General features: G+C 34.0%; 1 protein-coding gene and 1 long non-coding RNA gene across 16 annotated transcripts in view; one reads left to right on the forward strand and one right to left on the reverse strand.

The window, feature by feature from the left end:
• Positions 1 to 24263, reverse strand: part of LOC147843375 (uncharacterized) — a 704457-nt gene that overhangs the window by 620395 nt on the left and 59799 nt on the right. The window lies entirely within an intron of this gene.
• Positions 1 to 24263, forward strand: part of kcnh7a (potassium channel, voltage gated eag related subfamily H, member 7a) — a 160326-nt gene that overhangs the window by 12695 nt on the left and 123368 nt on the right. For 13 of the 15 annotated variants that reach the window (XR_015493227.1, XR_015493228.1, XR_015493230.1 and 10 more), the window contains exons 1-2: positions 13491 to 13813; positions 18584 to 18814. Coding sequence is in view for 9 of the 15 variants with exons in the window: in XM_087256715.1 (XP_087112841.1) it covers positions 13738 to 13813; positions 18584 to 18814 (307 nt within the window). In the remaining 6 variants the exon portion in view is untranslated. Of the gene's footprint in view, positions 1 to 13490; positions 13814 to 18583; positions 18815 to 24263 lie in introns of those variants that run through there. The other 2 variants (XR_015493232.1, XM_087256719.1) reach the window with 1 other exon arrangement.

Genomic DNA, 24263 nt, shown 5'->3' on the forward strand with positions numbered 1-24263 from the left:
GTTAATGTAAAATATGAGTAACGCATTACAAAATGCATTATTTAATGTTGTGCAGTATATATTGTTTAATCCTAATCTGTTAAAAGGGTTCATTTACAACACAACACAACACAATAAATATACTGCCTCTTTAAACAAATGGAGCAATAGGGTCTGTGTCAGAAATGTTGAGTTGGTATAATAAATGTAAATGTGCTGCCATCTGCTGTTGGATGAGATTCTGTACACCAGAAATCTAGAACTTATGTAAATATTCATATGAGAACGTTTTCATTTCAATTTTCTGTTTTTTAATCTGTCATTTATTTCATTTTGTGTTTTGTATTTTATTATAACTTTTTAAAATAAATATCAGTTTTAAGGTTTATAAATAGGTCTTTTAGCTTTTAGCCTAATTTTCAGTTTATTAAATAATTTGTATTAGTTTATATTTATTCATGAGATACAACTGATTATTTATTACATTTCACAATACCTAATCATTACACACTATAGTTCTTACTATGAATGTTACTACTTAGATTTTTAATAGCACTCAATTTTGGCAAATCTGTCATAAGGCAAGTAAAAATCAGTTGTGATTAATAAAATAAGAATTATAATAATGCCAGAATATATTGTCTTATAAGAGGGTACCTTAAAATAACAAGTATCTATTAAATGGGTAGTGTTAAACCCACTGTATTTAGTATGACTTTAAAATGAATAAATACTGATAATAAAGTATGTAAATACAAGTATGATTTTTCTTTAATTACTCCTATTGTCCTACAATTCTGTATACAGCGTTTACCTTTTAGGTCAAAAATGACCCGTCTCCACTAAACCACTATTTATAAAGCGGCTCAATTTGAATTCAATCCTCAAATGTATTTTGCATGAAGAAACAACGTCATCTTCATCGCAAACTCTGTGAATGTCTAGGTTTTCCCTCATCAGTGTGGAGTTTTTATCAATGTTTAATTAGTGGGCAACACTCGTTTTTGACTTAAGTAAAGGGTAATTTTCTAATGTTAAAAATACCTGAATAATAATAATTCATAAAGTTAAAGCAGCCGATTCTTATTGTGTGTTTGGGCTTTGTGTGTGTTGGAGTGTGCATGTGTGTGACAGTTGTTTCTTTGGTGTAAAAATGGCTTTATAGCAGCAGTATTTTCACGCACAACCATCTCTAGGGTTTACAGAGAATGGTCTGAAAAAGAGAAAATATCCAGTGAGCGGCAGTTCTGTGGCCGCAAATGCCTTGTTGATGCCAGAAGTCAGAGGAGAATGGCCAGACTGGTTTGAACTGATTAGGGCAACAGCCACTCAAATAAGCACTCGTTACAACTAAGTTATGCAGAAGCCATTACCTGAACGCACAAAACGTCCAACCTTGAGGCGGATGGGCTACAGCAGCAGAAGAACACACCGGGTACCACTCCTGTCAGCTAAGAACAGGAAACTGAGGCTACAATTCTCACAGGCTTATCAAAATTGGACAACAGAAGATTGGAAAAACGTTGCCTGATCTGATGAGTCTCGATTTCTGCTGCGACATTTATGAAATCATGGATCCATCCTGCCTTGTATTAATGGTTCAGGCTGGTGGTGGTGGTGTAATGGTGTGGGGAATGTTTTCTTGGCACACTTTGGGCCCATTAGTACTAATTGAGCATCATGTCAACACCACAGCCTACCTGAGTATTGTTGCTGACCGTGTCCATCCCTTTAAGGCCCTTTAATTATCAATTTTGTATCTGTTTATAAGTCTATCTTCTACATTTAGGGCAGTGTGGGTAATATTAACTGTTTAAAGTTTGCTAGGTTTATCACTTCAATAGGTACCTTTCATCACATACAGTCAGGTACCTTTGAAAAACTCATTTCAACATTCTACAATTTAGGACACACATTTTTTGTATAACATACAGCATTTATTGTTATTAATAATTATGGTCTGTACTAGTAAGTATCAATATTAGTTACAGAGTAATTAGTTACTGTAATTAATTAGATTACTTTTCCACAGAAAAAGTAAGAGGTTACTGTTTATTGTTTAAATAAGTTAATTACTTACTGTATAATGTAATGTGGTTTGTCTTAAATACTTTAAATTTATCAGCAGTTCTGTATAAATCAATTCAGAGATATCAGCAGAGTGACAAATCACAAATATATTTTGCTGAATAATTTTGTTTTTAGCTTAAAAAAGATTTCATTTGTCAAGACAATTGCCAGTACCGTTGCAAGCTTAACTGGCACTCTAGGCAAACATCGGTCGAGAAGAGCGAGGGGGAGCGGTGGTGTCTCCATGCCATCCAAGGCGATCACCCATGTTACCCAAATCTGCCACTGACAATTGCACATGCTTGAGAATTAATATATTGAGTCAGAAATGAATGACCGTATATGGTCAGTGGTGTAAAGTAACAGATTAGAAATACTCAAATTACTGTAATTGAGTAGTTTTTCTCAGGAATTCGTACTTTACTAAGTCGTTTCAAAAATGTGTACTTTTAACTTCCCTTGAGTACATTTTTGGTGCAGGATCATTACTTTTACTCCACTACTTTCCTTCCACCTGCAGTCACTACTTTATTTTTTCTTGTTTATGGGGATTGGCTGAGTAGAAAAATCAGTGCAAATCATGTGCAAAAATTGCACATAGAAAGTAAATCGCATCATACTTAAGACATTGGCGCTTTATAAATGCAGCAAATCAGTGGTTCTCAAACTGTGGTACATGTACCACAAGTGGTACGCAGGCTTCCTTCTAGTGGTACTCAGAGGAATCGCTGAATAATACAAGTAAAAAAAAATTAACACACTTTTGATTTTAATAGGCTAAACTTTAATTTTCATTTTTTCTAATGTTTGTTATGTATTCTATCATTTGAGGTTATTTTCCTCCCCATACTTGTAACGGTTGTTGGGGGCATATCTCGTAAATTTTTATCCCAATGTTGACAGGTATAGTTTTATCACTTGCTTCTCTGACACACATGGCCTACTCTAACGAGTAGTAAACATATCTAGTTTCTAATTTAACCATGTAAATCCAATTAATTTATTTAAAATACAAGTTAACGTTAACATTTCAAAGATATACAAATAAGTCATATATACATGCAACATATATTTAAAATTGATGAAATATGTATATAACCAATATTTATGAGGTCCAAGAAACATTTGCAGGTTTTGATGAATAGGCTACTTTATGATAATACTTTACATTCAAGTACAGCAAAAGTTTTCTTTTAACTTTGTAAGAACGGTGCCATTTTTATTTAACTTTTAAAATCAGATTTTAATTTAAACGTTGACGTTTTATTTATCTTTATAAATTTTTGAATTCACCAAGATGGGATGGCCCATAGGCTTGTCCGCGTGGGGCCCACCTGGGCTGGCCCAAGTGGGGCTCACATAGGCTTGCCTGCGTGGGGCCCCACCTGTGATGGCCCACATGGGGCCCATATGGGCTTACCCGCGTGGGACCCACATGGGCTTGCCCGCATGGGGCCCACCTGGGATGGCCCGCATGGGGCCCACCTGGGATAGCCCGCGTGGGGCCCATATAAGCTTGCCCGAGTGAAGAGAACAGTGCCATTTTTAATCAATTTTTTAAATCACATTTTAATTTAAACGTTGACATTTTATTTATCTTTATTTTATACCTGTAAGTGTGATATTGTTTAAACTATTTATTATGTTTAAAGTGGCTGACAATGATATATCTTCGTAATAATAAGATTTTATCTGCCTTGTTTGTGAACTGTGCAGAGCTGTAGCGGCTTCTTTAGGCCTACCATGTATTTCAATACCGGTCATTATGTTGTAACTTGGAGAGACAATTTTTTCTGAGGTGGTACTTGGTGAAAATAGTTTGGGAACCACTACAGCAAACCATTTAAAAGCATTAAAAAAAGTCCAGAGAGATGTCAAAAATCTTTACACACAATGACCCAGAGACTGTTTACGGTCTAAGAATTGCCAAATAGTCTTAAACAATAACTTAATGTACTACAGAATGTTACGTTTACACACACTTCAGCATAATACTCACTACTCTTGAGTACTTTTAAAAGGGCTACTTTGTACTTACACTTTGGGTAATCTTCACAACAGATACTTTTACGCTACTTGAACTACATTTTGGGCTAGTAACGGTACTTTTACTTGAGTGTGATTTTTCAGTACTTTCATGCATGAAATACTTTTTTTTTTCATTACTTTGACATGTTTTTTTGTTTTGAAATATTTTATATGTATTATTCTTTAAGTTAAATGTGAAGAAATAAATGAGAAATTTCTATTGTCTTTGCATTGAGATTTATATGGATTTTAAATAGTGTCGAGTTTAGTAGTTAAATTATTTAATGAGTAATTATTTGGGGGAGATACATTTTTATTGATTTTACAATTTATTGTGCAATTAAGTTTCTTTTCCAACATAGTTATTAAAAATTTTAATTATGTAATTAGTAAATAATAGTTTATTGCTTTTTCAAGGTAATTTACCCAGCAATAGAATATTTGGATGAAAGATAAATGTCCTTAGACAAACATTTAAATATGTGTAATATCTGTCAATGGTTTCGTTCAGATGGCACAAACTGTGGATCTCCAGCGAATGTCATCGTCTCGAGGTCAGAGGTCAGATGTCAGAGCGTGTTTCAGTGATACTGACATGCTATCAAAACAGTGCTTAATTTGCAAAGTGTGGGACAGAGCCTGTGTTTAATTGATAATGGTTTGACAGGCGAAATCTTAGAGGCTGTGTAAGGTTTCTTTAGATCTCTTTAAATATCCACCCTGTAAATATTTGAAAGTAAGAAACAAAACCCAGTTGGGGGAAGTTTGACAAACTCAGTAAATAAACATACTGATTTAGACCTCAAATGTTTGAAATGTTGTATTTTTAGCACTAGATTTATTTACTTCATGTGGATGAATTGCTTTTGTACTTTTTTACTTATAAGTTTTCTCGGGTGAATGAAATATACTGTAAGTCTACATTTACAGTGTGGAAAATAAGTATTGAACATGTCACCATCTTTTTTAGAAAACATATTTGTAATGGTGTTGTTGAGTTGAAATTTTCACGAGATGTTGATAACCACCAAAGAAATACATACTGTATATGAAAAGAAAACAAATCTAATTACTTTAAACATCAAGTTATGTGTTATAAAATGAAATGATGCAAGGAAAAAGTATTGAACACATAAAGAAAGGGTGGTTTAGAAAGGCAGTGAAAGCCCAGACAGCTGCTGAAATCTCTCAGTAGTTCTTCAGCAACCCTTTGTTCTTCCTCATTGTAATTGAATATTAGCTTCTTCAGTCCAAGGTGATGGCCAAGCCAATCACCTGATTTGAATCCAATAGAAAATACAAATTAAAGCTCAGATTTGATAGACGAGACCCCCAGAACCGTCAAAATTTTACACTCTGTTGAAGTCTGTGAAAAAAAATCACACCTGAGCAATGCATGTGACTTCATTCTACTTATGAGAAGCGTCTTTAAGCTGTATATTTCTAGAGATACAAGAAAAGTACATTTGAAACAAAGTAAAGCTGTGCGATGTGAAAACTTCAATGAAAAATCCAAGAAGTAACTTTTTTAGGGTGCAAACTTGATACCGCTTGTACTGCATCTGGTTAACTCTTTAGATTCTCATATCGCTTTTAAAGCCACGTTGAAAATGCGTCACGTGCCACTTTGTTTACAGATTTAAATGCGATCCACTGCTGTTTGTTGTTGCTTTGGCCACTGTCAGCTGTTCCTACACACTTCAAGTTTCAGTGGTCAAGTTTCAAAATAGTTCAGCTTTTGCAGCTGTGTGGATTAATACTGAATGTGTGTCACTGCTTTTACTTATAGTTAAGAATCGAGCAATATGCTGGTGTTAAACTGCATTGCTTTAATGCACTCCTGCACTGGGTTCTCACATATACTCTCTGCATTCTAAGTTACCTCAAAATAGTTGATTAGTTGTGGTGGGCATTTCTCCCCTGTCTCGTGCTAAACGCAGTCAACCAATCACAACAAACTGGGTCATCGGACCAATCAGCACAACACACACACACACACACACACTTATACACTACTGCCAATTTAGTTACCTATTATTCATCTATACCGCATGTCTAGGCCCTTCCGGAATCTGCGCACAGAATTGAGCAGATTTTTAGCCCTTAATTATTCTGTTTATTTACTTGAGTAAATGTGTGTAAATCTATATTTATTCAGTTTTTAAATTAAATTAATTTAATTAAATTAATTACAGTAATATTATTGACTAATATGAAAATGTTCATCAGATTTATGTACAATGCAGTTTGTAAAGTAATATTACTAAAAAAAAGTCTTTTACTAGATATATTATTTGTCAAACTTGCTTTATTTACCAAATAAAGTGAATCTAATTGGATTTACATTTTAAACATTAAATAAAAGTTTAAAATATATTATTGTTTATCTTACATATTAAGGTTTTAGTTATGATACTCTCAAAATAATTTCACAGAAATCTGCAAACTTTTACCAAAATTCTCTGCAGAAATAGTAAAAAACATCCGCAGATTCCGTCTGACCCTACGCATGTGTTTGGATGTGCTTGAAACGGGTACTTTTTACTTTTTTACTTTTGTACATTTTCGAGGCTGTACTTTACTTTTACTTAAGTACAAAAGTGTAGTCAGTACTTTTACCAGAGTCGCTTTAAACATAGGTATCTGTACTTCTACTTAAGTAAAGGACTGTGTACTATTGCCATCTCTGGCGCAAATTAGCATCATGCTAAGGAGGGGTTTGTGAACAAATGAATCGCTGAACGAATTATATGGGAGTTGTTGGGATAATAAGGTAAAAATAAATGCATGTTATAAGACAATGAAAGTGTTTTCTGACCTTGCATGCATATCAGACTGTTATTGGAGACCCCCAAAACCAAAATATGACCCTTTTTAATGCATAATAGGGGCTCTTTAACATACATGCAACCATGCATGGATTTAGGTTTAAATGTTTGTTAATTATTGTAGATTACATTGCCCAAACACTAAAAATGTAGATTTTACAGATTTTGAAATATAATTATATTATGTAATTATATAAAATAAATACAATGATTTTTCCTGAATATTTATTAATTACATCTATTTAACCCAAAAAGCTGTAAAAGTGCGTACCCCATTTTACTTTACATTTATTTACCTTCAATTAAATTTTCTTTTATATTTGGACATGTTATTGATTGGCTATATGTTTATGAACTGCACACTATACAAACAAAGTCTCTACTATAATTCCCAAGACATTTACGAAAAAAATAAGGGATTCCTAGGTTTTCTTTTTTTATCAGAAGATTTTGACTAGAGACTGATGCAAAGTTACACAGAGTAGGTCAAGAGAGTCATTTCCATTTTAAATGCTGCTCTAATTTAAGCTACCTTTATTAATTCATGTGCACAGTTTTGAATATTGAATATGTTTTAATAAATTACTGGCACACTGAACTAAGCCAATCCCTAGACAAGCACAACTTACAGTATACTAACTTAAAAAATTCACATTTACATTTCACTGTCTGTTCACTCACATTCTCCTCACAATCTCCTTCTCTGTATGTCCAGTTGTTTCATTAATTGTAAGAGATCAGGTTAGATGAAAGGTATTACTCTTTTGACAGTCTGAGAAACACCAAATGGGTTTCCCACAGTGGCTTATACACTGACAAACACACATGCAAACACACGTGTCTCCTTATGTGCCAGTAAAGCTCTCCATTACAGTGGAGCAGACATTACCACAGAGGTCTGTGTCACTTTCTAAGTTTCATTCTTGTAAATATTGCATACCATTAAATATTGATGAGTAGCACAGATAATTAATGAAGGAAAGGACTTGTTTTCTTTAAGTGCTTCTGCTGCGTCGATTTATTGATTTACATTTAGTCCCAAAGCATGCATGATACACACACACACACACCATACATTTAGAGGGAGAATGAATGGAAAAGCGAAAGCCAACTGTAGATATACGCATTTATTAATATCTATATCTACAGGCAGACTGCTTTTGCTACACACTAACTATGCTGGGTTCTCGTAACCCAATATTGGGTGAAATATTGACAAATTCAACCATCGAGTTAAAAAGTGCAAATTAAATTGAATGGAAAAAATTAATCCAATCTTGGGTAGTGCATGTTTTCTCCAAAGTCAGGGTCAGGTTACAACATCCCAGCATTTATTAGAGACAATTACAATGTTTAGAGACGGTTACAAATCTAATACGATATTTAATATTGTGTACAAGATATGTCAATCTCAAATCAATACCTATTACCTAATCAATATCTAATACAAGATAAAGATGTTAGCTAATCATTATTCACATGCCATTGAGTTGAGGTCATTGGGTCAAATGTTGTGTTATTTGCAACACGTGCTCATTGGAAATACGTGGCTCGACATACATTTTTGTGAAACCTAAAATTTGTCAGTAAAATACACCTTTGTTGTACGTTTCAGATGTACACATGTCCTTCTGTGTACGCAATGACAAGGCAGGGCTTGTCAGTGGTGGAAAGAGTACTGAAAATCATACTCAAGTTAAAGTACCTTTACTTAGTGAGTATTATGCTGTAAAAAACTGATGCGTTTACATGTAATTTGTGGATGTGTGTAAACGTAACATTCTGTAGTGCATGTAATTATTGCCCAGCAGGCGCACAACGTCAAAGGACTGTAATATTAGGTTAGATTTAGGTTGTGATGTCAAGTGACCAAAATTCAATGTCTAGCCCGCGTCTAAGGATAATGTTATTTTAATGTCTAATAAAAACGTTAAATGACGTTGATATTTGGTTGATTTTAGGCTGTTTTAGAAAGTGACCAAAATCCAATGTCAAGCCAACATCTTTAACCAACATCCTATTGACGTCAAATACTGATATTGATTTTAATCGTCTTCTTGGACACTTTTAATGCTTCCAAACAGTTTGCTGCATTTATAAATCGCCCATGTCTTGAGGTAGTTCATTATGAGGCGATTTACTTTTTATGTGTGATTTGATTGGACGGGAATTACAGGACTGATTTTTTCTAATCCCCATAGACAAGAACAAATAAAGTATTCACTGCAGGTTGAAGGAAAGTAGTGGAGTAAAAGTACAGATACAGCACTAAAAATGAACTTAAGTAAGAGTAAAAGTACACATTTTTAAAATTACTCAGTAAATTACAATTCCTGAGAAAAAGTCATTAATTACAGTAATTTGAGTATTTGTAATTAGTTACTTTACACCACTGGGGCTTGTACAGATCACTTATACCCTTTTCTAAACCTAAACCCTTCTCTAAACTCAACCTGCAGTGCAGGGTTCATAAGGTCATGAAAAACTTAGAAAGGTCACAGAATTTTGATTTGGCATTTTCCAGGCCTGGATAAGTTTTGGAAAAGTCATGGATAACAGATATCTGTATACTTGAATATAGGTTACAGTGTTTCCTCTAGGATTATTTCCAGCTGTGGCGGCAGGCCTTTTGCACAGATCTAACTACTGTACCTATGGCATTATTTCAATGATAAATGTCATGAACGCAGTATTACAAGTCGAAATTGGATTTAAGTAGTACGAGCATGCAAATCTCTTTGCTTGCACGCTGATTTCCTCTGTTTGTGCGCACAACTTCTTGCACGCCCTCAAATATATGCTGCTTAAGCGCAGAATTTCTTGTGCGCTTTTAAATAAACGCTGCTGAAGTGCAATTTAGCGCCTTTATAGTGAGGATGTCTCCAACATTTATTAGATTGGCAAGGGATATTTATGAAGGTCTCCAATAGACCTACAGAGCGGCATTAATGCGTCCTGAAGTAAAGTGAAACGGCCATAAACTCCAGCAAGATAAAGTCTTTGTTTGTTGTATGCAGAGCCATAGACCTTTATCTATAAATAAAGTATAATTATGGAAACTGTGTTCATCTTAACTGAAAGCTATACGTCGTGTTTGCTGGCTTTACGCATTACGCACCTGTCAGTCAATCAGTCAGTCACTATGTCATCCTAAAGGGTTAACACACAGCACTTTTACGGTTACAGAAAAGTTTGCACTGTTATAATTCATTTAACTTTTAATAAATTTTTTTGTCATTGATAATATAATCAATTTTACATCGATATAAATATAAATTGACACTAAATAGATTGTTGCATGTTTTACGGTATAAATTTGAACATGAATTGTTTTTCTTTTACCACACATATGTAGACAATGCATAAAACATTAGGTCATGAAAATGTACTTAAAAGTCTTGGAAAAATCATGGAAAAGTCATGGAATTTTAGTTGTAAAATGTGTATGAACCCTGATAGTGGTTTGAGGGGCCTGAAATGTGCATTTTTTATTTGATTTTTGACAATCTCAACAAAAAAACAAAGAGGCCGGGATATAGTGTAGCTCCTCCCCTTTTAAAAAGCAACCAATAGCGTTTTTGTTTTTATCACAAACATTATTTCTACACAGAAATTAATATATTTTCATGATTTTTATTGTTTTTCTTTTTAAAATAAACACGTTTTCCAGATTTGATTCTTGCAACACATTTCAAAAAACCTTTTTACGACACTTAAAAGAGGTTTAGGGACTGAAGACACCAAGTGATGAAGTGTTTCAGGTCTTAATGTGGGCAACAGTATGAGGTCATTTTCAAAATGCGCTACACAATATCTATTCGAGAAAGGTCGGGACTGCAGGTAGGCCAGTCAATTACCTGTATCCTTTTCCTCCGCAGCCAGGACTTTGTCTGCAGAATGTGGTTTTGCATTGTCTTGTTGAAATATGCAAGGGCATCTCTGGAAAAGAAGGCAGCATATTGTGCTCCAAAATCCAAAATGTTTTAAAATAAAAAATCATGAGGAACACATTAAATAATGTTTGTTGTATTGTCGGCTATGAAATACAAGTCAAAGTAAATTTAGAAATCCCTACTTTCTTTTTTATTTGCGTTTTTTATACTGTCCCAACTTTTTTTGATTTGGCGTTGCAACTGAATAATTAACCCGTTGTTGGATTATTCTATTTGACTCAGTGCTGGGTTAGTGTTCATTAATGATGAACTACACTACAGACTCATTAATATCTAAATGTAAATGGTGTATGTACTGTATGAATGAATTTACAGCCTTAAAATTGAAATCAAGGCATTAACAAATTACTTTCAAATTATTCTTTTTTTATTCAGTCATTTTAGTCACACTTTACAAGGATATTAAGGGTTTAAAAAATGTAATAAAATTTAAATTGTAATTGTTTTTACCATGATGTAATGAATAAAATGTAATCATTTCATATTAAAGGCATAGTTCACACAGAAATTTAAATTCTGTTATCCTTTACTCACCCTTAAGTGATTCTGTGAAAGCAGCACATCTTGATGATGAAAATAAATGTTTTTGAGCATCAGATCAGCATATCAAAATTACATTGAAGACCATGAAGGACATTTAACACTCAAAGAACCAACCTTTACATTCCACCAAAGGTTCTGAAAAAAAAAAAATAAAAAAAATAAATAAATAAATAAATATATATATATATATATATATATATATATATATATATATATATATATATATATATATATATATAAATATATATATATATATATATATATATATATATATATATATATATATATATATATATATATATATATATATATATATATATACACTAAGAAACAAATATTTGTTTAAATACCTGTTGGCTATAAGTTTAATTCTAAAAGTTTTTTGTGGCATCTCTGTGAAAACTCAATTTTGTCACCTTTATATTTAAGAGTGCATTAAAATTTTTTATACTTTACAATAATACTTTCTGTTGTATTTATATAAATTTTATTAATATATTATATTAATTAAGCCTTAATGATTTCAAAATAATTCCTACACCGTTTGAACAGCATTGCACATTGTACAGTCTCACCTAATATCAGATTTAGCATTTTCTTATTGCCACCGCTAGATGCCAGCGCGGAGTTATTCTCCCCTTATCTCTCCCTCTCATGGGGTTTTCCTCATATTTCCGTGACATCAGAGGTCACTGAGCCACTTTAATGACCTCTTAACAAACATTTAATTGCAGTAAAGCAGTCAGCGTTTAAGGGGTGGAAAGTGCTGACGCGATTTTCCCGTGTTGCAGACGGAGAGGAATAGGAGGAGTGCTCGTGTTTCTGAATAAGGACATGAATATGGAAAGGCCTTAGTTACATTTGGATTTAATAGCCATGTTTTTTTCAAATATTATTTAGTATACTAGGACTGTTTTGGTGGGCTGATGCAAACGTTTTTTTGTGTGTGTGTGTGATTATTTAGATAAAAAAAATAATAATCTGAAAAATAAAATGATTAATAAGGGTTTATGCAGGTTTCATCAAATAAAATGTAAGACTTTTAAAGACATTTTAAGACCATTATAAATGAAATTTTAGACTTAAAGGATAAATTCAAAGGATTTTTTTTTCGAAAATCTCAGTTGAAAAAGATTTTCTCCACCTATCAAAACTATTATAATTTAATACATTTAATAATAATTTAATAATAAAAAGATCAAATCAGTATCCTCAGCAGTAAATTAATGATGAACTTTTAAAGAAATGTTACTATAAGCACAGTAATTAAATGCTCTTTATAAGTAAAAAGTAGATTGTTGGTGATTTTATGGGTGTTAATGACCAGATTGGGCAGCTATACACGAACAAAGGAAAATTAAGACCTGCTAAAGATTTAAGATTTACAACAATATTTTAGTAGACTTTTGAAGGCCTAAAGGATATCTTTTGAGATTCAAGACTTTTTAAGACCCCGCGGATACCCTGAAAAAAACACACCCTTTTCCAAAATATGGCTTGAAAATCCCCTTATTTGTCATATTTGTTGCCATTTGCTGAAAGCATACATTGGTCCATTTTTGTTTTTATCATGGTGGCTGTTGTTTTATTAATCGCTTTTCTGAAGCCTAAATTATTAACACAGAATCTTTCTCTAATTCTGTTCAAAGTTTTTCCGCTTTAAGCAGAAACGGGCTCGATGTAGTCGATCATTTTAAGTATGAATATTTCCAGCACCATGGACAGTCCCAAATGGACCAATACTCTCATCGCTTTACTTGGCTCAAATAAATGCAGTTTACGGTTTTTCTCACATTTTTGCATGTGCACTCTTATTCAGATAATGCCCGAGCTGTCTAATTTAGTCACAGCCCCTCTTAAGTTCACAGTCATGAATATCCTAAAGGTGGAAAAAAGAAACCCCACGTGTTGTGCTGTTTGACGTGCTTTGCGGAGAGCGATCCGTGTGAACTGTGCCCTCCTCCCGGGCTCCTCTCTTTCTCAGATACCGTTTCCTCCGCGCACACCGGGGGGCCGCGCGCAGACACACACACACACACACGTCACCGCTGTCAGTCCGCCGCCACCGCTCGTCACATTGCTGGGTTTCAGTTCGGTTGAGATGCTGCTCAGACCCGCAGCCTCCTCACAGAGAACCGCGTTTTCTCGTCTTTCCTACAGCGACTACTGGTGAAGCCAAACAAGGGAATGAATCACGGAAAGCGACAGTTTAAAGGCGGAAAGAAGGAGAAGACGTCGCCAGAATGACCCCTGACAAAGAGACGCGTTTTCTGCGCTCGTGAAGCTCATCCAGCGGATTCAAAGGGGCGCGCGGGCAGCACAACCAGCCGTCAATCATGCCGGTGCGACGGGGTCACGTCGCGCCACAGAACACCTTTCTCGGGATAATTATCCGCAAATTCGAGGGTCAAAGTGAGTGACGCCTTCTTGATATGTTTTTTTTTTGTCATAGGAACAATAAGAGCGCCCCGTGTTTCGATTCTGTTGCTGTTTGTTGTTAGTGTGACCTCTGATAGTGTGAATGTATCTTCGCTGCCTGACTGTACGACTCATTTAAATCTGTCTAATCGTAGAATTGGATGCATTCATTTAATACTACTACCGTTTCGCGTTGATGTAAACATTGATTAGTTAAAGGGGCAGTTCACCTAAAAATGAAAATGCTGTCATCTTTTAGGCTACTCACCCTTTTCAACCCTTTGCTAAACACAAAAGACATTTTGAAGAAAGCTGTTAACTATTGAGTATTTGTTTTTTTCTAAGGTCAGTGTTTTTGAGTGCTTCAAAATATTTCTGTCTGTGCTCAACAGAATAAAGAAACTCATAAAGGTTTAGAACCACTTGAGGGCAAGTAAGTAGTGAGTGCATTTTCATTTTTGGGTGAACTGTCCCTTTAAGTGATGACAGTACCATGGATTTCAGTCTTTGGACTCTTTTTCCATTAGCCGTTTGGGTGGAAACTGGTTATTTGTGTTGTCCAGGGCTTGCTAACATCATGTCAGTGTCTTCAAAATTCACACTTTGTGATGTGTTTGAGTGTTAATGTGTTTACTCACACTACCGAAGGCACTCAGCTGAGGGGCCCGGTGTCTCCTGCCAAAATCTCACTCGTCCATGTGTTACTGTCTCTGCCGCCTTACCTCAAACATAACTGTTCAAAGAAAAGGGCATGTTGTGCTTGAACAATATGGATGTGTGCATAAATGTTTAATTTAGGTAAAAAATAGGCATGAGCCGGTGTTTGCTTGAGACATATTTGTTGACAATCATTTGTGCAAATGACATTTGCATTATTTTGGGTTTTTACTCTAAATCAAGGTACCACCATGTTTTTTTTTTTTTACTTATCCTGTGTTTTGTTAAACATTGAATTTACAGTGAGGCACCAAAAGGGAGTTCACCCATAAAATGTACATTTTATATTAACTTACCTATTTTCATTTAACCATTTTAGATGTAGGTAATTTTTTATTTTATTTATTTATTTTTTTGCTGAAACTGGTCGTTAGTGATTTATAAAATGGCAAGTCAACAGCTACTAACATTTTCAGCCTAAAACATATAGGCCTACAGAAAAAAAACTAAATTGTCTTTGGCTTGTTACTAGGAATGGGATGATAACTGCGGTTTGAAAAAGTCAAGGTATTAAAACCAACAAAGTTTTCTGCTCTTCCGTTTCTACGGTATTTATAAGGTGTGTTTTTTAGTATCAACAGTGTCTTCAGCAGAAAATATTTTGAAGATGCCGTTTTAAATTGTAATGAAATCTGTGTTTTTTATGGTGGCCGAGAGAGCTTAACGCGCTGCAATTTAAGAAAACACCTGAAAATTAAGAAAAGATGTTGCAAATTCTCACAACACAATTGAAGAAATGTGCTGCATTTTGTCACAACACAAACAACTGAAGAATGCGCTGCATTTATTAAACACACTGCATACTATTAAACTGCAGTTCAGATTTAATCGTAAGTTTCTTTAGCCAAATTATTTACAAAAGACAATGAAATTGTGTAATCAGGATATCAAAATAATAATAAAAAACTCATTTTAAAAGACCACCAACAACTTCACTAAGCAACAGTTACGGCACAACAACACATCCATATCTCAGCAGGGTCCGTCATGTTTTTGGCTCCCCTTTCTTAATTTGCTGGTGTTTTCGGTAATTGCTTAAATTGTCTTAAATTGCTGCGCATTTAGCTCTCTGGGCCACGGTAGGTTTTAGACCTAATGAAGAAAACAGAAGTCAATGATTAATTTGAGCTATTCAACCTGACAGGTTTACTGCTCTAAAACATTTTAAACGTTTCTCGAAACAAAATATATTGTGTTCTAAGAGGAATTTTTTTTTTGTTTTTTACCCAGATATATATATATATATATATATATATATATATATATATATATATATATATATATATATATATATATATATATATATATATAAAATATATATATATATATATATATATATATATATAAAATATATATATATATATATATATATATATATATATATATATATATTTATTTATTTATTTATTTTTTTTTTAAAGCAGTAATCACTGCTTAATATCACACCGTGATATTTTTATCCAAGGTTATCATACAGTCAGAATCTTACACCGGCCCATGCCTACTTGTTAAAATTGATGTGACATTTGATGAAGAAGCAATGATCGGAAACTTCACATTATTTCCAATGTTATTACCTTTAACCCACAGCCTCAGCAAATGGTTCTGAGCGTGTCCATGACACTCAAGAGCACTTCCTGTCGCATAATGACAAATGCCTAAGCAAAAGCGCACACATTAGCTGTCGCTGTTTGTTTATAATGGAGAGAGAGGATGCGTGTTCATCTAAATGGAACTTACTTGATGCTACTTGATGCAGGGTCGCAATCAGAAAGATTCAATTTTCACTGATCGCTAGCTTTTAATATGTTATAATATGTCAGGACATTTGCTGACTCTGAAAGGAGGTGTCTTGCATTTTATGAATCGCCAAGGATCACGATTTCAGCTAAAATCCTTTTTAATGTTCTACTGAAAGTAAAAAGTTATACCTACAGTACATCTTGGAACAAATTAAAGGAAAATGTTAAATGAATTGTAAAAAAAAATGTAAGCAGTTTGGACCAGTTGTTTAAATTAAGAGAAATATTATGCATGTTTACATAATTTTCATTAACAAACATTTGATCTTTAACCCTTATGTACTGTTGGGGACGTTTTCATCTACTCTGGGATTATTTTGTGTCGTAATTTAGCCATAACTTTTTCAGTGTTTTAGCTAGCAGAATGATTTTTAGTGATAAATCCTATTTTGACACATATTTTGAGAAGATGCATTTTGTTTTTAAACTTAACGATACACTTTGGGTAAACGTGCTACCCTTTTGCTATGTTCGGCATAAAAACATCCACTAAATTAAACATTTAAATGCATCAGATAAATATATATATATATATATATATATATATATATATATATATATATATATATATATATATATATTTAATTAGTTCTTTTTAAAAGATTGTCTTGGTTGTTGTGGCTACTAAGCCATATTGACAGGAACAGAAATTAACTGATTCAGATTAGTGTCAGAAAACATGTTAAAGGCTACTATAAAACGTGCGAATTCTATACAGTTTTACAACCGTAGAGGGGTCCATAGACTGCAAAAAAAAAAAAAAAAGTTCTATTGTTGCACAAACGGGTAAGCATTTTAATGACTTTTCCACAACATTATCTATTGTAGATAAGACCGTTAATGACGATTCTACCGTTTACAAACTACAGTGGCACCTGCATCTGTATCACGATGCTACCATTGTACTTTTAAACCGTGCAATCCTAGTCCACAATTACTTTTGATGTTGAAAATACGTCATTTTATGTGTTTCTTTCATCAAATCAGGGACCTAATTTGTGAATTTACCAAATGAAGAGTTAAAATCCTGTACTTTTCTAAACAGTTTAGTAGTTTTGATTAGGACTCGGGTTGATAAACAGATTTATGCCAAAAGAGAAAGATTTTTTTTAATGCATTTTTACAGAAGTTTAATTCAGTGGATTTTTTAATAACTGAACATAACAAAAGGGTACATTTAAACAGTACACAAGTGCTGTAACGTAAACATTTTTATTTTTATTTTCATTGCCCTGTCATGGTGACAAAGTTGTGAAACTGGACTCAATGTTTCAGCACAAATAATATAAAACAATTCAGTTTTCACACTTAAATCATGCCAGTGTCTATCGTGGCTGCACTTTTAAGGTGTCTGTTTTGTTTTTATGTGTACAAATTGTTCATTACCATCCAAAATGTTCCAGTAAGATCATACAAATGCTTAACAACATAATGCTACACATGATTTAAATTAACGTATCTATCCTCATGTATGATATGCTCACTGAATACAAACCTAACAGATCACTCAGATCTTTAGGATCATATAAACTAGTAGTTCCAAGAGTTCAGTCTAAGCAGGGTGAATCTGCCTTCAGCCACTATGCTCCTCACTGCTGGAATCAGCTTCCAGAAATGATCAGATGTACTCCAACATTAGGCACATTTAAATCAAGACTGAAAACACATCTGTTTAGCTGTGCCTTTACTGAATGAGCACTGTGCTGCGTCCGACAGATCGCACTATTATGTTTTTCGTTTTCTTTTTCATTCTTTTATAACCTATTTTAACTCATTTTAATTTGTTTTTATCTGTTTTTAATAATTTTTATTGTCTGCATTTTATGTTCCTAAACTTTTTTTATTCCTGTTTATGTAAAGCACTTTGAATTGCCACTGTGTATGAAATGTGCTATATAAATAAACTTGCCTTGCCTTGCCTTGCCATGTATTGATGGAAGGTTTATGTTAGGTGCATACAAATGCAAAAAGACAATGATGTATTTACTTGTATAAATTCTGGTTTTAAAAGCAGAGACGTTTTCAGCAATCACAGTGTAACATTCAAAGCTTTTCCGGCTTAATGACTCAAATTTACAACCCCACATTGAGTAATCTAATGGAGCACACTGCCAAAAGCGCCAGTGCTCATATGGCAGGATAAGTAGCACTCTCATAAAAGCTTTGGGGATGATTTGCTGTATCCTTTAACCCTTGCACACCTTCTTTATCCTAATAACGGCTCCGTTTTGTTTGTTTTTTGCAGACAAAAGATTTGTCATCGCCAACGCACGTGTCCAGAACTGTGCCATCATCTACTGCAATGATGCCTTCTGTGAGATGACAGGGTTTTCCCGGCCGGACGTCATGCAGAAGCCATGCACCTGTGACTTTCTGCACGGACAGCTGACCAAGCGGCACGCTATTGCACAGGTAGCGCAGGCTCTCATGGGCTCGGAGGAGCGTAAAGTGGAGATCACCTACCACCGCAAGGACGGTGAGTGTGTGCGCTTTGTGTCTTTATAAAGGGTGTCCACGAGGTCTTAAAAACTATTCAAAGGTGATAAATCAGCTGGTTATTAGAAAAATATAGAAAGCCTTTATTTTAAACAATGGTTGCAAGAATTGTCTCATTGTTTACCTTTAAAAAAATGAACGTATTTAGTCAAGTTTTCCAAATTTGGAGTCCCTTAATAGCATTTCTGAAGGAAGCTGATAGACAACTTTTTTTGTATAATTTGTATTTTGTAGCACATGCTATTGATATACTGGTGTTGTTATATGATGTATTTTTGTATTGTATGAATATGTACTTGGATTTTTTTTCTATATTCTATATACCAGCCACTTTAATAGGTACACCTACTTACTAGTACCGGTTGGACCCACTTTTGCCTTCACAATTGCTTTAATCCTACTGGATTAAATCCTTTAAAGGTGCTGAAAATATCCCTCAGATATTGACACGATAGCATTACACGGTTGTTACAGATATGTCCATGATGCGAATTTTCTGTTCCACCACATCCCAAAGGTGCTCTATTGAATTGAGATCTGGTGACTATGGAGGTCATTTGAGTAAAGTGAACTCATTGTCATGTTCAAGAAACCAGTCTGAGCGTTATCCTGCTGAAAGTAGCCATCAGAAGATGGGTACACTGTGGTCATTAAGGGATGGACATGGTCAGCAAAAGAAAAAATCCGCTGAGTGAGCTGGCGCAGAACTGCCGCTCACTGGATATTTTCTCTTTTTCAAACTATTCTCTGTAAACCCTAGAGATGGTTGTGCGTGAATATCCCAGTAGATCAGCAGTTTCTGAAATACTCAGACCAGCCTGTCTGGCACCAACAACCATGCCACGTTCAATGTCACTTAATTCACCTTTCCTTCCCATTCTGATGCTTGGTTTGAACTGCAGCAGATCGTCTTGACCATGTCTACATGCCTAAATGCATTGAGTTGCTGCCATGTCATTGGCTGATTATAAAATATCCGTCAACAAGCAGTTGGACAGGTGTACCTAATAAAGTGGCCGATAAGTGTATATATAAATGTATGTGTTTTTTGTAAAGTTTGTAAAAATAATTTTTAGTTTTTGTATATTTGGTTTTGATTTCTTTAGTACATGTTAAAAGCTCCTACAATCAATAAAGACAGTGCTTAAGAAAAGTTGATAATTCAGTTTGGAGAAAGTTAAGACCCTTAAAAAGTATTTAAAAGTCTTCGATGCTATTTTACAGGGTATTCAATTTTGCATCATTTTTGATTATACAATGTATATTTTTATGCTAAATTTTGCCTGAATTTAATCTGCGAATTCAATGCTCTATAGTTTTTGAAATCCATAAAACCCTGCTACTGTACACTGTTTGACCTTACCAGGCTTTTTTACAGTAGAACACTGGCAACACTGTTGCCAGCTACTCACTGTAAAAGTTTGGTTACAGTAAGTAACTGGCAACAGTGTTGCCAGTTAATTACTGAAACTGAACCATTACAGTGAGTGGCCGGCAACAGTGTTGCCAGTTGTTTACTGTAACCGTACCATTGCAGTGAGTAGCTGGCAACAGTGTTGCCAGTTAATTACTGTAATAGAGCAGTAGTGGTAACTAACTGGAAACTGTGTACAGTTAATTACTGTACTGTAGTGTTACAACTCACAGCATTATACTGCATACACAATAGTATGTCAAGGTGTTACTAAAATTAATTAGTATTCTTACCTGTTATTAATTCTTTAAATTAATTAAGTTGTAAATTCTGACAAATTTATTTTGTTTTGGCAGCAAACAAATATAAAACAGAAAATGTATAACAAAATTAAGAAATCAGCAGACATAAATATCATCTTACATATTACTGAGAGCCACAGGTCTGCACAGCAAGGCTGCAGTCAAACTAACGTTTAAGCATGCAAAATTCTGTCATATGGCTCTGCGAAAAGGAGTGGGATTAAACAAAATATTTAGAGATTGAAAAAGCAAGCAACTGGTCCATAATTTTTGTTCAGAGAGGTCATGGTTTGATCTTTGATTTGTCTCAAGCAATCACATGATGTGATTTCGCAGTTCAGAGTTCTCCAAGCTTGAACTTTCCAATGCTGCAAACTGTAAAATTTGTCGCATGAGCATGCATTCCAGGTCTGCAGTACTCACATGCGTATGAATGGAAGTCTATAGTGAGAAAAGTTCAGTGTGACCGGGACTTTAAGCTGTAACTCTAATTAAACACACCTGATAAAACTAATTAAGGTTCGTTAGAAATCTACAGGTAATGTTGAAGCAGGGTGGGTACTAAACTCTGCTGCCCTGCAGTTCTCCAGTAACTTGGAGTTTGACCCCCATGGTATATAGCAGGGGTGCTTAATCCTGTTCCTGGAGATCTACGTTCCCGCAGATTTCAGTTGCTACCCATATCAAACACACCTGCCTGTAATTATCACGTGGTGTTCAGGTCCTAATTCATTGGTTTAGGTGTGTTTGATATGGATAGCAACTGAAATCTGCAGGAAGGTAGATCTCCAGGAACAGGATTAAGCACCCCTGATATATAGCATACTTTTAAAGCAACTGCTAACATTTATCACAATCACATATCCAATAAACACACACACACAAAGTGCTGCAGTGAAATGTGTTACTCTCTCCTCAATGCGGACCATGCAAAAAAAATTTTAAAAAATAAAAACTGAACAGCAAAAAACACAAAATAATTATTTTAAATTTTAAAGTTTGTAATAATTAAAAGCTCTGTCAAATCTCAAAAAGTTTAAAATAATTATAGAAAACAAAAATAAAGTTGGCAACACCGAAAAACCAAAGGATCCAATCTTTTATTGTTATAATTATCTCATGACAACAAACTTTTTTATTGTTTCAAATATAAATTCATAGATGGAAACACAGCTCTGAAAAATACTTAGCAACAAACTCACAACCTGGGACCTGACAGTGAAGCTTTTGAGTGTGGATGGCTATGTGTATCATGTTTTTGTGATTCCCTGTAATGATGTGCACATGTTACCTTACTGAGGTGATGGAATTTAATTTTGGCTTAGTTGCCAGAAAGATACATACAACTGTTAGCATCTGTACATTATGGCAGTGTGCAATATAAAATAAATACATATACTTAAACAAAAGTAATGTAAGAAGTTATATGAGGAGAGGCTAACCAGCTAACAAAGTAGCTTTCAAGTACACAGTTCAAAATAACAACAATATAACTTAAAACACAGCCTTATTTTATAAACCCTCAAAAACATTTGAACACATTTTACTTACTCATTTTAGATTCTTATTTAAAGCCTAAAACATATCAGACTCTACATCTGAATTAATGGACAGAGAATAGAGCACACTCAGCAGTAAACAAATCAAACACCTGGCTCTAATTAAACACACCTGATCAAACTAAATGTAAAGGTAGTGTGTTGAAGCAGGGCTGGAACTAAATTCTAGGCTGTGGCCTTCCAGGAGTTTGACACCTCTGGTACATAGCATATTTTCAAAGCAACTGCCTACATTTATCACAGTTATGCACATATTGTTTAATAAAAACAATAAAAATATACTTTAATATAAACTTCATCCATAGAAAAAAAATAATAATAATCTAATTCTCATGTTGTTCCAAACCTGTAGTAATAATAAAAAACACAACAAATATCATGATTTATACATTTATTTTGGAAAGCCTTTAAACTGTTAATGGCACTTTTACTTGCCAGTTTTACAGGCAAATTCATTGAGTCTCTGCAAAAATGTATGTGCGTGTTGTTTAAGATATATATTTTTTTTAAATAACACATTTTTACTAGTTATTTAGCAAAATACTAATATTCAGTTGAAAGTGCGATTTAAAATCTTAACTATAGGCCGAACTAGGCAATTAAATTAGATTAATTATAGAAAAAGTAAACAAAGTTATAAAAATTATTGTGACAATTTCTTTGCTCTGTGTGAATATTTTTGCCTTTAAATGCATTTCGTCCATATCTTACACTTACCTTTTAATAAGCTCTGTGGCATTGGTTGACTCCTGATACTCAATGTTAAAAACATAAAAGGAACCAAAGAAAACACAGAGATAAAATAAATATAAAATAGGAACATAAAGCATTAGAGTAGATGGGGCAGTAATGGTTGAACAGTAATTTACCATTTATTATCACAGTAAATATCTGTAATGGTACATAGAGTAAATTACTGTAATTTATTCTTTGCACTACAGAATTTCATACAAATCCTGCTCCTTTTACAGTAAAATACTGTTTCTTTTCATTACAGCTAAACACTGGCTATTTTACAGTTATTTACTGCATAATCTACAGTAAGGGTTAACAGTGTAGATTTGACATCACATTGCTTTGTTTACTTCAGTTGCAAGGCAATACTATTTTTTCTGCTGTTCTATAGGCGCCATAATTTTTTTTTTGTTCATTATATGAATAATGTTTTACTTGAGTATTACTTTCTTACAATTAAAATGTTGTTAATGTCAACGATCAAAACCTTAAGTGGCGATGAGGTCTTATGGAAAGAGTCTTATGAAAGGTTTTAAAAGATATTGAATTCTACTTTCTGATGTCTGTATGTACCCTGTTATAGCAGCTCTGTCAACCTGAACATTTCTGTTAGAGTTGTAGTTTACAAAATGATAAAGTGTTTATCAATGTTTTGATTCACGGAGGCTACATATGAAACCTCAGTGAATGGAAAAAGAGCACATTGCTTAATGGAAAAGAATGATTCATACACGGTGCTACAGAAAATATGCCATTTACCACTTAAAAGGAAGCTATTAGTAGGTTGATTCATACATTAGCTGTGTGATTCTATGGAAACCCTTGATTGTTTGAGAATCCCAGTTAGTCTTACAGGTCCCGTGAAGGGCTTGGAAATGTGCATGTTTGTTTGATGTGTGACCAAATTTGATGATTGGTCAACGTTTTTGGTAATGTTAGTTGGTGTAATATAGGATTTAGTTTATCAAATTTATTTGATCTAATACATTATTAAAATGTATTGAAGTAGTGCATTCTGGCCTACAGTAACAGCTGAATAGCTATTTCAGAGGTTACTCTAGGTAGGACAATACAAACTATTGATCTATTTTTACTTTATTTTAGGCTAAATGTTGATACAAACAACTATTTTACAAGGAAAGTGTCTTGTGAACACTTATGGAGTCAATCGGTACTGTAGATCTGTTGGTTTCAGACGTGATTATGCATTCACTATGGTATGAACCAATATAGGGGTGGCCAAATGTATATTTATATAACTATATTCATTATTTTTAATTTTCGATATTATAATGTAAAAAACAGATCGTAGAAAACTATCTCTCACTATTAAAGCCAATAGCTTTTCATGTTTATCATAGCACTGCCAGTGAAAGTAATTGAGCTCACGCGAATATAGCAATAGTGTTTCGAATGGGG

Source organism: Danio rerio, chromosome 6 (assembly GCF_052040795.2).
Source record: "Danio rerio strain M-AB ecotype USA chromosome 6, GRCz13ab, whole genome shotgun sequence".
Classification (NCBI taxonomy): domain Eukaryota; kingdom Metazoa; phylum Chordata; class Actinopteri; order Cypriniformes; family Danionidae; genus Danio; species Danio rerio.